A 12,960-nucleotide genomic window follows, 5' to 3' on the forward strand; every position below is an offset into this window, starting at 1 on the left:
CTACCGCTTCCTTCAACACTTATATACCCAACACCCTGACACACCCTGACACACACTGCACAAGGTGTCCCATCACGCTGGATTAACTGAGATAAATTTGGAAATGTAGCGTGAATGTTGCTGTATGTGTTCTGGGTACTTGCGTCAGCTGATGGTATATAGTACAAGGGCGTGTGTGTGGAGAGGGGGACACGCTCTCTAATCTTCAGAGGGGGGATATAGATAACCTCTATATCAAATAAGAGAGAGAGAGAGGGGGGAGGGGAGGGGAGGAAACAGGAAGAGGGTGAGTGAAGGAAGGAAGGAAGGAAGGAAGGAAGGAAAGAGAGAGAGACAGATCGACACATGAATAACACCTGCATCAAATGCATTACATCAAATAGGAAAAAAAAAATAGCGTCCACTGGGTCAGATGAGACTAAATTTACCCCACAGTTTGTAGCAGAGAAGTTGATCACCTCACCTTACCTAAAGCCAATGAAGCTTCCTGTGCTCTGTATACTCCACAGATGGATAAGAAAAACTGAGAATTTATCCACACAACAAATAGTCGAAATAGGATCGTATGGTAAAACTCTACTATGTTGTTTTAAGTATTTGATTAGGCTTTGGTAGATGTTATTAAGATGATTTGATGATTAGGGACCCCAGGTATTTCACTTTGAGATTAGTTATCCTGAAGCTAACCTAACCTAACTTTATCTAACGTAACGTAGAACCTAACCTAACTTTATCTAACGTAACGTAGAACCTAACCTAATAAAAATTAACCTAACCTAATCAAACCTAACCTAATCTAACCAAACCTAACTTAACCTTCCATACCCTACCCTACCCTAGATAGCTTAGATAGCGCAAAGGTGTTTAACCCCTTGAGTACGATGACATAACACCTTGAGTATAATAATTTAATACCTTGAGTACGATAATTTAATTCGTTTGATTATGACAAAATATTCCCTTGTGTAAAATACATTGTACTCAGGAGTTGTCATTGTACTCAAGAGGTTAATTGATCATACGCAGAGGGTTAAGTCATCGTACTCAAGGGGTTACGTCATCATACTCAAGGGGTTAAGTCATTGTATTTAAAGGGTTAATCCTAAGGTGAAATAAACTGGGTGTTTAATTTTCACGTGATCCATTTTAACTCTGACAGGCTAAATAAATCAACAAACATTACGCTGTTATTATGGTGAATTCTGAATATATGTGTGTGCCATACTTTTAGACACACGCATACACACACACCTTGAGTCAGCTTAATATTCCTGCTGAAAATAAAACAACAGAGATATTCTATTTATATTACGACAACCGAGGAAGTATATACAGTAACAGGTTGGTTTATTGTTGACATCATAATCAGCTGTTTATTGTTTACATTCCATCAGCTGATCAGATATGACAGAAGTTGCTTCATTAATTACATTGTTTATATCTAGTTTGAATGATTCAGGGGACAATGAGCTCTCTTATAGAAATAAAAATGAAAATAATTTATTATCGACAGCAAATTCTTCAATATCGATATATTAGTTACAAAACTATACAATGTTTACGACTATGACAGCGTCGGTGGATAAATTTAGCATCGCTGTTTTAAGTCTTTAGCGATACAGCGACATTCACGCTACATTTCCAAATTTATCTCAGTTAATCCAGCGTGATGGGACACCTTGTGAAGTGTGTGTCAGGGTGTGTCAGGGTGTTGGGTATATAAGTGTTGAAGGAAGCGGCAGCAGCAACACAACATTCCCTGCAACACTTCACTCAACACAAGACCTCAGCGCCGAGCCTCAAGATGGTGTCCAAGATTGTAGGTTGTTGTTGTTGTTGTTGTTGTTTTTGTTGTTGTTGTTGTTGAGTTCTGTAACACTGAGAGTTGTTCTTGCATTCTTTTGTTGTGTTGCATTGCGTGAGAGGTGAGAGTTAAGTGAGAGGTGAGAGAGTTAAGTTAAAGGTGAGAAATGTTTCTCATTTAACTATTGTTGTCTTGTCTCCGGCAGGTTGTGGCCACACTCGCCCTCACCTGTGTCTTGGCCTCTACCATGGCCACTCCTCTACCTGACCCCGGCTATGGCCATGGTGGACACGGAGGCGGTTACGGCCATGGTGGACACGGAAGCGGCTATGGCCATGGTGGCCACGGAGGCGGTCATGGCCATGGTGGATACGGAGGCGGTCATGGCCATGGCGGACACGGGGGCGGTTATGGCCATGGTGGACACGGAGGCGGCTATGGCCATAGTGGACATGGAGGCGGCTATGGCCATGGTGGACACGGAGGTGGCTATGGCCATGGTGGACACGGAAGCGGCTATGGCCATGGTGGACACGGAGGTGGCTATGGCCATGGTGGACACGGTAAGATCGCTGACTATAACACATAATCCAAGATAAAGTGTTTACCAACTTACAAAAACGAAAAAAAAAAAAATCCCGCCCCATCTTGAATGCCACTAAGGATCTATCCAATAAACGTCGAGGAGGTACTAAAATATAATTAATTCAGCCAATCAGCGGCGAGTACCAAATACTGTTTACCCTATCTTTCCCGACGCCAAATTATTGCTTTTAATGTCCAGTTTCTCTTGAACGTTGATGTGCGTTGACAGCTGTGAATATTTTTTACTGTGGTATTCTTGGAAATGATTCAATTAGACATTTACAGAGCAATAATTTTTCTTTGGAGGGGTGGGAGGGGGGTCAGTTTTTGTCTCCGGTTCAAGTAATATAGTTTTTTTTATTCTTTGTCTATTCAATAATCGTTATAGGAATAGTTAATATCTCTTATGATAATGTTTCTCTGTTTCAGGTTGGTAAGCAGGAATGGTTGACTGACACGAGACGATGAAATGAAGTGTAGCAACGAGAGAATATTTTATTATCCTACTATAAAATGTAAATAATGAAGAGATAATAATATGCAAGAAAAGTGTTCCTGCTTCATTCTAACCTAACCTAACCTAACCTAACCAAACCTAACCTAACCTAACCTAACCTAACCTAACCTAACCTAACCTAACCTAACCTAGCCCAAGGGTAACATGCTAGTTGGAATAGTTCACCAAGCGCTTGTTTTATACACATTACACAGCTTTGTGACGTCCCTGTTGTAAAAACGAGTCATCTGGTGACCTCCGTGTGTGCCCGCGTCTGCTCCCGGGTCCAGTGTATCAACAATTATGGTTATTTGTGTAATATACGGGAGCACCAGCAATGCTCACATCCCAAGTAGAGAGCACATCAAGCATTATATATTCCCCAGAGATAAAAAACTTGTGATGAATAGATAAGTAAATGCAAACGCTCTGTAAATTTAACACCAAATTTGCCCGTGTGTGTTCTCTCAACTTCAAAGAAAGTGATTACAGATTTGAATACAGAGTAAGGAAAATGCAGTTAAAAGTGTCACCAAGAAAAAGTAGAGCACTGTATCCATGGGCTGTATCAATCCTACAACTTCCAACGGCAAAATTCAGATGCAAGTATGTATTGTATTCTCAATGATCAGGCACTCTAGTCCTTGCTATATAAATTCAGGAAATGTGATGCCATGTCTGTCTTGTACTACCAGGCAAACCGAGAACTTGTTTGAAGAGAGGTAGCAAAGGTTTGTCTACATGATCCTGGTCTGTTAACCAAAGCTGTTATTTCAGAACGTGAGTCTGATTAAAGGGCGTAGGGGTTGAAGCACTGTAGGGAGATAAGGGATAATTATTAGTTTGATGAATCAGTTTACCACTAGAGTGAAGGTGTATCCTCATTTTGCTAATCAACTGTGTCTTGTTTGATCAATTCACAAGGAATTTTGCTTGTGGTGTTGTGGCTACATTTTTCTTCAACCGTTCGACGAATTTGTTCCTGACTTTTCATCGTTGGTGATTCTGGATAGCCATTACACACCACTACTACAGATGCTGCCATAATGCTTGATGACATAATTTGTGAAGGATTATAAGATGTCTTTGAGTATTGTAGGTCGAAGCCACACGACTTTATGAAGAAAGTGAGCGCCATCCACGACATATCGGTAATCCTAGGGAGCTGTGCCTTCCCGAGGTCCACATGTTCAAATGCAGTTGTGAGTGCTGCCTTGTTTCCTTTCCTCATTGAAACCTCATCAGAGTGTGAGAGGTGGGGCGGGGGGCTTAGGAGCTAACTCATAGGTCATGTAACTGGTCAGTTGGTCACCCTCTTGCGTTACTAATATTATCCTGTTGAATAGCTGTTGGTAGGTCACTGGAATAACTTCTTGGCGAACCTTAGCTTCTCGAGTCATCATTGCAATGGATCGTACTTTGTTCACCGACGAAAAACATTTTCGTCCACCAACCATGGTCGTATCCACGTGTGGCGCCGAAACAACACAAGGAAACATACCCATAAAGTTATGTGTGCTACCTGTAACGTGGTTAATTTTAGTATACTGTATATTAAATTACTTTATGAAATCCTGGATATCTTACAGTAAATAACAAATTATAAATTGACATGAAAGTGAAGAATATAACAAAGTAATAAGGTCTACATTATTTTACAGAGATATGATCGGCGCAATATTTATAAAGAACGACGGAGCAGCCGAGTGAGGGTGAACGTGTGGAGGTAGATGACTCCACGGCGTCGGGGATGTCTCAGAGATTCAGGGACAGTTTAGTGTCAAAATATATGTTGACATCCTTAAAGATTTTTTCCTCTCCTCTCCGAAAGAGGAATTTTCCCTTTTCTCTCTGCGCCATGATATTTACTACCACTGACTATCACAAGGTAAACTACTGCGACAAACTGCCTTTCAGTACTGTAGTTAGTAGTTTGATGTAATTACACAGGTAAACACAGAAACGCCTAACATATTGGTTTGGAACACCTTTCGTGAATTAAGTTTAAGATATTTGACTTTCTTTGGTTTGTCTGTAGTCTGTCTAAAATATTAAACCACAGAATATACCAGACAGATGTGTGGAGACGGTTGGTAGCGCTAGTTTAGTCGTGGTCTGAGTTGATCGTTCGGAGAAAAAACACGTCTTCGAAAGCGTTTATTTTTGGAATAAGAAAATAATTTAAAATGTGTTATATCGTTATTTGTTATGTTTAATACAGATTTATCTTATTTCCGTTTGTTTCCCGGTTGCTTGTTTATTTATTTTTAATTTGCAAATAAAATTGGATAAACAATATAAACAATTCTGTATATTTTTTGTCACACCAGTTAAAATAACACCACTTTGAGACATCGATGACGTGTACGTGCTTCGAGGGTTCAGAAACAGCTTTTCGATACATCAGACTCACTCATCCAAAAACGAGCCATTATACGAACTAAAGTACTGGAATATAATCTTGTGTAGTATATTACCTTATATTTATAATTCAAACATACAAAGACAAGCTCTCTAAAGCTACTTGTGTGAAGAAACAAATGAGTTATATCAGTGGGACGAGGTTTGACGGGATCGCTAAAATCTTGAATCTGTCTCGTTTCGCGGTTTCGTTTTTATGAGAATGTCAACGGAGGCCTCTAACAGGACAACACATAAACATTGCGTCTCTGCTTTAGTGCGGGTGAGGGCGTAAAAGAAGACTTACTGACATACAAATAGCCGGTGAAAAGACTGAAATTAACTAGGACTGTAAAATATCATAAAGTGTTCGTCAGTGTAATAAAGTGTTTGTGAGTGTAATGAAGTGAATTAAGTGTCACAAAGTGTTTCTAAGTGTCGTAAAGTAGTTCTAAGTACACGGACAATCAAAATAGTCGGTGAGGTGAAGTGACTGAAATTAACGAAAAGTGAAAAATATTCGTTTTTATCCCAATTTTTTTTCCCAATTAGTATAATATTTTTCTAGTGTATTTTGGTGCTTTTAATTGATTCTGATATTAATTTCTTGCGGAAATGAGTCGTTCCTAACCTAACCTAACCTATTGAGATAAAAACGAATATTAACCAAGTGCTGAAATGTATCAAGTTTCACAGAGTGTTTTATAAGTGTTTAGTCGTAAAGTAGTTATACTGTAAGTGTCTCAAAGTGGTCTTAAGTTTAAAAAAAGTGATTTTAAGTAGCGTAAAGTTTTCAGAAGTATTATGAACTAAACACATGTATCGCAATGTGTTCGTAAATCTCGTAAAGTGTTTATAAGTGCTGTAAAGTGTTTGTGTTACTAAATTTTAAAAGTGATATGAAGTGTTTGTGTCAAGACGATTTATGAGTGTCACATAGAAATTGTGGGCGTCAAAAACACCCACACGTGTCATAAGACTAGTATAAAGTGTCGTAAAGTGGCATACGGTGTTAGAGTGCCATAAAGTGCCAGTAGGTCTGATAACGTGCCACTAAGTCCAATAAGTGTCGTACAATGCGTAAGATGTTGTGTATAATGAAAAAGTGCGATGAAGTGTCCTAAAGTGCCCTGAAGTGTCCTAAAGTGCCCTGAAGTGTCCTAAGGTGCCAAAGTGTCCTAAGGTGCCCTGAAGTGTCCTAAAGTGCCCTGAAGTGTCCTATAGTGCCCTGAAGTGTCCTAAGGTGTCAAAGTGTCATGAAGTGTCTTAAGGTGCCAAAGTGTCCTAAAATGTCGCGAAGTGTCTTAAGGAATCAAAGTGTCCTAAAGTGCCCTGAAGTGTCCTATAGTGCCATGAAGTGTCCGACGGTGTCAAAAGTGTCATGACGTGTCCTAAAGTACCCTGAAATGTCACTGTTCTAAAATGCTGTAAAAACCCATAAAGTGTCAGTGTCAGAAAGAAGCAAAGTGTCATACAGTTTCGAAGACTAGAATAGTTATTAAGTGTCCAAGTAACATACAGTAGTGTCAAACGGTGTAGAAAAGTGTCGTAAGATGCTGTGGAGTTGCTCAAAGTGTCGTAAAGTGCCAATAGATGTCACAAAAGTGCCAATACAGTGCCAGGTGATGACCCTGTACTGCGCCAGAGCTTCCGCGACCACCAGCACAAGGTAACTATTAATACTGCTCACTGTTGTGTGCTTGACTTATCGAACAAGTTCTCTAAGTCATTCATTTGGCATAAACTAATGCTTAAGATCATTGGTTTTATCTTAGTTGTTCCTGTAAGTTTAGTGTGAATAATCATATAGGTGTGTGTGTGTGTGAGAGAGAGATGGCAGGTAATCTCAAGTGAATTTTCCTTTTCTTTTTCCAGGTAAGTGAATTAAAACAGCTCTTCGAGAGACATTAACACACCATATCTCAGGTACGTCCAAGTTATCATATTTATTGATTATCGTTTTCGTCATCAGCAAAGCCTGGAGTCCTTCGCATATCACAAAAATGTTTAGGGAACGTTACGCTTTACTCCTTCATCTTTCAGGTCGTCGGTGTCACTCCCATTTCAATGAGTCAACGTGATGACCCTACTTGCTCACGGGGTCGTTGGACCCACTCCTTATTCTTACGCCGTTTTTGTTGTCATCTGTAGTCCCTTTGCTGTCTATATGAAAGATTCCCCCTCCCCTTTTCCTCACGCCGTCTATGAGGATATTGGAGTCCTCCCCCTCCCACCTTCTTCCCGTCAGAGCCTCACCTCTCCCATTCAAGTGGGTACAGTGATCACACTCACCTGTTTTAGAGGCATCTGTATTTCTCTTGGAAAGTTCTTGCTACTCTGAGTTAAAATGAACCTGACCATGCGCTCATGGATTCATTATCTTGCTTTATAAGATATTAGCTAATCTGATTCGTGTTTTGGAGGCGTCATGTCCTCTATCAGCTGTTGATTCGTCAAACAGGTCTCAGCCCTAATTGGTAACAACGTAACCTAACCACTGGGATTGGGGTTTAGTAGTAACAGGTTCCACTTCCCGTAGGTACTAATTCCAATGGATCCCAATTTTAATGGGCTCCAACTGTAATACTGAGGCCGTAATGCCTCAGGGCGATTATAATTAAGGTCTTTTTAGGCAGAGAACCATTTGATCTTGAAGTTTTCAGTGTTGACTTTGTTACCAATGTTTCCGGTGAGTTGGGTCTCTCCTCCCGTTTTAGATGTGTGGGAACGTCCTCACACTTATGCCTTAGGGACGTTCTCACATCTCGGGAGCATTAGACTACCTCCTCGTGTTTCAAGAACATTAAAAGTATTTTTCGATGTAATTTTTAGGGGTGCCACGTTTTTCTAAGCTTGCACCAAACACTAAATTTTCTGTGTTTTATGAAGATAAGAAAGTCACTCGTTTTACTGTATTGGGAGCGCCGTTCCTTGTTGACTGGTGTTAAAAATTTTTTCTCACAGTGTTCTTCCCGGACTGAAATTTTGGGGATATACAGCATAGCAATGATGCTGTCTGTCCGTCCGTCCATTCATCCGTCCGTCCGTCCGTTCATTCATCCGTCCGTCCGTTCATTCATCCGTCCGTCCATTCATCCGTCCGTCCGTTCATCCGTCCGTGATAGATTTCGTATCCACTCGGTAACTCGCTACGACTCGACGGATTGTTTTCATGCTACCAAAAAGAACTGAGGTTATGTAGTAACCATTGAACTGAAGTAAGTAAAAAGAACAGGAGAAGTAAGTAAGATAAGGGTGTTGTATGTGTTGGAAAAAAAAACCGCCCCCTTACATTGGTAGCACGGGTGGTGATGTAATTTACTTGGTATCAGGTCAGGAGGAATAAATGTGATAATGTGGTTATTTTTTTTTAAGTGTGATTTGTATTAACCATTTCTCTGTACAGGTACCTAACCATTTCACTGTAACTAATGAATATTTCAGATTGCTAATAATTTTGTTACGTAATTTTTCCAGTGTACAGTATAGTTTGTAATTCTGTGCAAATTTTTTTTTCCTGTGGTCTTACGGAGAAGTTGAAAACAGTTCACGGTAAATATTCTACTTGGAGTTAGGTTACAACAATTGCCTCAAGGAAATTAGAAATCTGTTTTAAAGTAAAGTGTACAGTAAAGAGTGGAAACAGGAAATCTTCAGAGCATTGAAAAGTGTCTGAGAAACAGAGGTTAGCTACCTAACTATTTTTTTTTGCATTCTTTTTGTGAAATCTCAGAAAAGTGTTGGTTGTATACCAAGGTAATATTTTTGGGGTGCCTTCTACACTGGCACCAATAGCATTGTTGTGGTCACTCGAGTTAATACTTTGATATTTACAGACAATGAGCGAACAGTGAACATCTGCCGTGATAAGAGTGTTGTGGGCAGTGTTTGTTTCTGAGTGTCAGCGGAAGACCATAATTGTACTAGGGTTATGTAACTGAGGGTTATTTGAAATTGTGACATATTTTGGATGTATTTGTTTTGGTTTCAATTGGAAGTGTTTTAGTTCTCAGTTGACGTCAGTTTTGACAAGTGAATTTATTTGTATAACACGAGTTGTGTTATATTTCCGAGTATATTGTATTTTTGAGTTGTTTCTATTAGAGTATGATTTTAGTGCAAAGGGCATTAGTTTCTAGCAGTGTAGACTGACAGGCATGGTCAGTAAGTGTGTTTTATATTTACTTGAGATCTAATACAAGTATAATTTCAGCAGTTGCCTGTTGGGTAGTAAACCCATGCCAATTGCATTGATGGGTTGAGGATTCTGTGGTGATATGGAAATCTATGAAAGAACGCAATCTTTGGAAATTGATTGTTGAAAATACATGTAAGGTCCCCCAAGTGTGAGTACAACAGAGTATATTGTGAAGTGATAACAGTGTTAAAATCATTGCAATTGAAAAGACAGTGAATACTTGTTTAGTACCGAGGGGACAGTCTCGTAAAGTATTACCAAGTGTTTTGTGAGCAGAACTCTCAGTAATGGAAATGTCTATTGTTCTCTTTAAAGTTGGTTGATTTTCTAGAGTACAGTGTAATTTGGGAAGAGTTCATACAGTGTTGCACCATACAGAGATTGACAATAACAAGTACAATTGCCTTTGAGTGTGCACAGTAAGTGTGTCTTGGAAAGTGACAAAGAGTACAGTGATGTTTCCCTTGTGTATTGTTCAGTGAGACCTAAAGTAAGAGTTCACCTGTCCAGTATTATCGCTAGGGGAGTGAGTAATAGGTTGAGTAGTATTTGTGCAATAATTTTGAACAGTATTTCAATTGTTTTTGCGCATTAGAAGGACAGTTAGGCAGTAATCCGATTGTATTTGAAGGTGTGCACTGTGCCCGTGTGGTGTAGTTACAGCGAGTTGTTGTGACCTCCAGGCATGATGGCCGTCTCAAGGGAGCAGTTCAGGGCAGTCAGCTCAGAACCTGTGTCCAGTAAGTTGATGAGTAGAGTTGAGAAGCATGGGGGTGGAGACATGTTCATTCACAGGAATGACACCCAGGTCTCACAACCAGTTGCTTCATCAGGTGTGTGGCCTGATGGACAGGGAGGTGTAAAAGGGAAGAAGAGTAAGGAATGCCTCTCTTGCTAGCTATGTGAGAGACCGGCATCAGTGTTGCCGAGATATCTTTAAAGGGTTGTAGACCTTTGACTGGAATGCATTGGTTGTTGATGTGCATGGTGAAGAGTGATGTTTTGCATATTTGTGTTGCAACTTAGAAGTACAACTGGTAAGTGAGAGAATGTGTTGTTGCCTTGCATCAGTAAGTTGTGGAAAGTGAGTATGTTGTTTGCCATGTGAGTGTGGAATGTGGTGCAATGGGAATGTTTGTGAGTATGTAAGTGTTTGTGAATTTTTCTTTGGATTGTTTTTTCCGGGGAAGGATTGTCAAGTTGCAGTAAAGACACAGAGATTGGAAGATGGATTGGCAGTTATGCAATCATCTGATGGGTATCTGTTACCAATTGAGTAAAGATACCAGTTGTGAGCTCTCAAGTTTTGTGGGTTAAGTCCTGGCCAGGCTTGTTGTTGTGTATAGGAGTAGTGATCGTGACTTTTAGGTGGGGTGGGGCATGGTTAAGCATGGCGCTGATTTCCGCTAAATGGTAATTGCCATAAGTACAGACAGTTTTTTTATTTGGTTGTGCTCTCATAAGGACCGTTTTGTTTTGCATCGTATTCTGGGATTATCGTCGCTCGTTCGGGATCCCTTGAAAGTTACTACGACTCGCGAGTGTGACATGACTTTTTGGAATAAAGTCAAACAAATCATTCCTTCGGCTGGATGGGGTCCGTTCAGCTATGTCCTAGCTTAAGAAGTCTAAGTTAAATCTCAGTGGTGTCGAGTGCATTTGATCAATCTCCTCAATGTGAAACTTTTTTGAAATGAGAAGCTGTATCTCCAGAGTGTGTATCGTATAAATTTTTTTTTATGTTTTGTATGTAACCCCATTTTTATGCTTTTTCTATCATTACATTATTCTCCTATGTATGTTTAATTATCTTTATTTTGTTTCCCTATGCAATGTTGTCAGTGATAATAGATTGTTTTTTTGACTACGGTTTATCCCATGTATGTAACCATTGTGTTCTTGTTTTGTATGCTTTTTGTGCCAGATGCCTGTAATAGTCCTGATGTGTTGTTATGAGTGTATGTAGTGTGACACCATGCTGAAAGGTAACAGTTGTTTAAAGAATCTGTGTGACTACTGTACATGTTTAGCGAATGTTACCGCATAATAAGAATCTTGGGGAAAGGGGGAGCTTATTATACTCCACGAACGCAAAACATGAGTGAAGTTATCCTATGTAAGTTTGTCTTATAACTGGATGCAATGCCGTGTACCACCAGAAGGTGTGAGAAGTAAAGTATCTGATTGGAGTTGTAATGTGAGTAAAGCCAAGGAGTTGGTCCTGGTAACTGTAATGTAATGTAACACCAGTAAGGCTGTGCGTAGTAATGGTATAGTATCTGAATAATTTGCAGTTGAGTAAAGCGGAGGAGTTGCACCTTGGGGTTGTATGTTACTGATATATTTTTCCCTACTTTGATTTCATATTAATAAACATTTTCTTAGAGTACATTAGGGGTATTAATTTTCCCGCAGTATTCCATCTTCATTTCCGTCCAAGGGACTTGATATCAGAATTACCATACCCATGTGCCCTAGACCCTCGTCATGCTACCAAAAAGAACTGAGGTTATGTAGTAACCATTGAACTGAAGTAAGTAAAAAGAACAAGAGAAGTAAGTAAGATAAGGGTGTTGTATGTGTTGGAAAATGACCCGCCTCCCTTTCAACCTAACCTAACCTAAGCGTGAACTATGATATTATATTAAAGTTGTATGTAAACAGTTTCTTACAGTTTATGAACAGTTATTAATAGTTTCCTTAGTAATATCTAACACCAGATGATGTAGTAAATTAATAAAGAGTTTGAATAAGTATATGTCATTGGATGGATACGTTGTTTTTTATTTAGTTGGGCATTTTAAGATGATCTATTTATCTGTGGCCATAGCCGTCATTGTGGCCATAGCCGTCATTGTGGCCATAGCCGTCATTGTGGCCATAGCCGTCATCGTGGCCATAGCCGTCATCGTGGCCATATCCGTCATCGTGGCCGTATCCGTCATTGTGGCCGTAGCCGTCGTCATGGCCATATCCGTCATTGTGGCCGTAGCCGTCGTCATGGCCATATCCATCATCATGTCCATATCCGTCGTCGTGGCCATAGCCGTCATTTTCATGGCCATATCCGTCATCATGGCCATATCCACCACCATGACCTCCCCCACCATGGCCATATCCACCACCATGACCTCCTCCACCATGGCCATATCCACCACCATGACCTCCCCACCATGGCCATATCCACCACCATGACCTCCCACCATGGCCATATCCACCACCATGACCTCCCCCCACCATGGCCATATCCACCACCATGACCTCTCCCACCATGGCCATATCCACCACCATGACCTCCCCCACCATGGCCATATCCACGGACAGGGCCATACTTTACAACCTTGTAGCGTGGTCCTCTGTAGGTCGAGTAGGAAGCGGTGGCCATGTTAAGGACCACTGCAAAGATGGCCATTGTGAGAATCATGACCTGGAAATGAATAAAACAAATGTTAGGTAAATAATATGTAATAAGAGAGA

At 40.3% G+C, this 12,960-nt stretch overlaps 1 protein-coding gene across 2 annotated transcripts; it reads left to right on the plus strand.

The window, feature by feature from the left end:
• Positions 1–1,756: 1,756 nt before the first annotated feature.
• Positions 1,757–2,941, plus strand: LOC121862574 (holotricin-3-like). 2 transcript variants are annotated; one of them, XM_042360882.1, is made up of 3 exons: positions 1,757–1,819; positions 2,010–2,367; positions 2,819–2,941. In XM_042360882.1, the coding sequence occupies exons 1-3, from the start codon at positions 1,805–1,807 to the stop codon at positions 2,824–2,826; spliced, it is 381 nt and encodes a 126-aa protein (XP_042216816.1). In that variant the 5' UTR covers positions 1,757–1,804; the 3' UTR covers positions 2,827–2,941. The 2 variants fall into 2 exon arrangements, with proteins under 2 accessions (XP_042216816.1, XP_042216817.1); XM_042360883.1 differs by having other exon boundaries at positions 2,010–2,340.
• Positions 2,942–12,960: the final 10,019 nt, after the last annotated feature.

Source organism: Homarus americanus, unplaced genomic scaffold (genome assembly GCF_018991925.1).
Source record: "Homarus americanus isolate GMGI-L3 unplaced genomic scaffold, GMGI_Hamer_2.0 scaffold31037, whole genome shotgun sequence".
NCBI lineage: Eukaryota > Metazoa > Arthropoda > Malacostraca > Decapoda > Nephropidae > Homarus > Homarus americanus.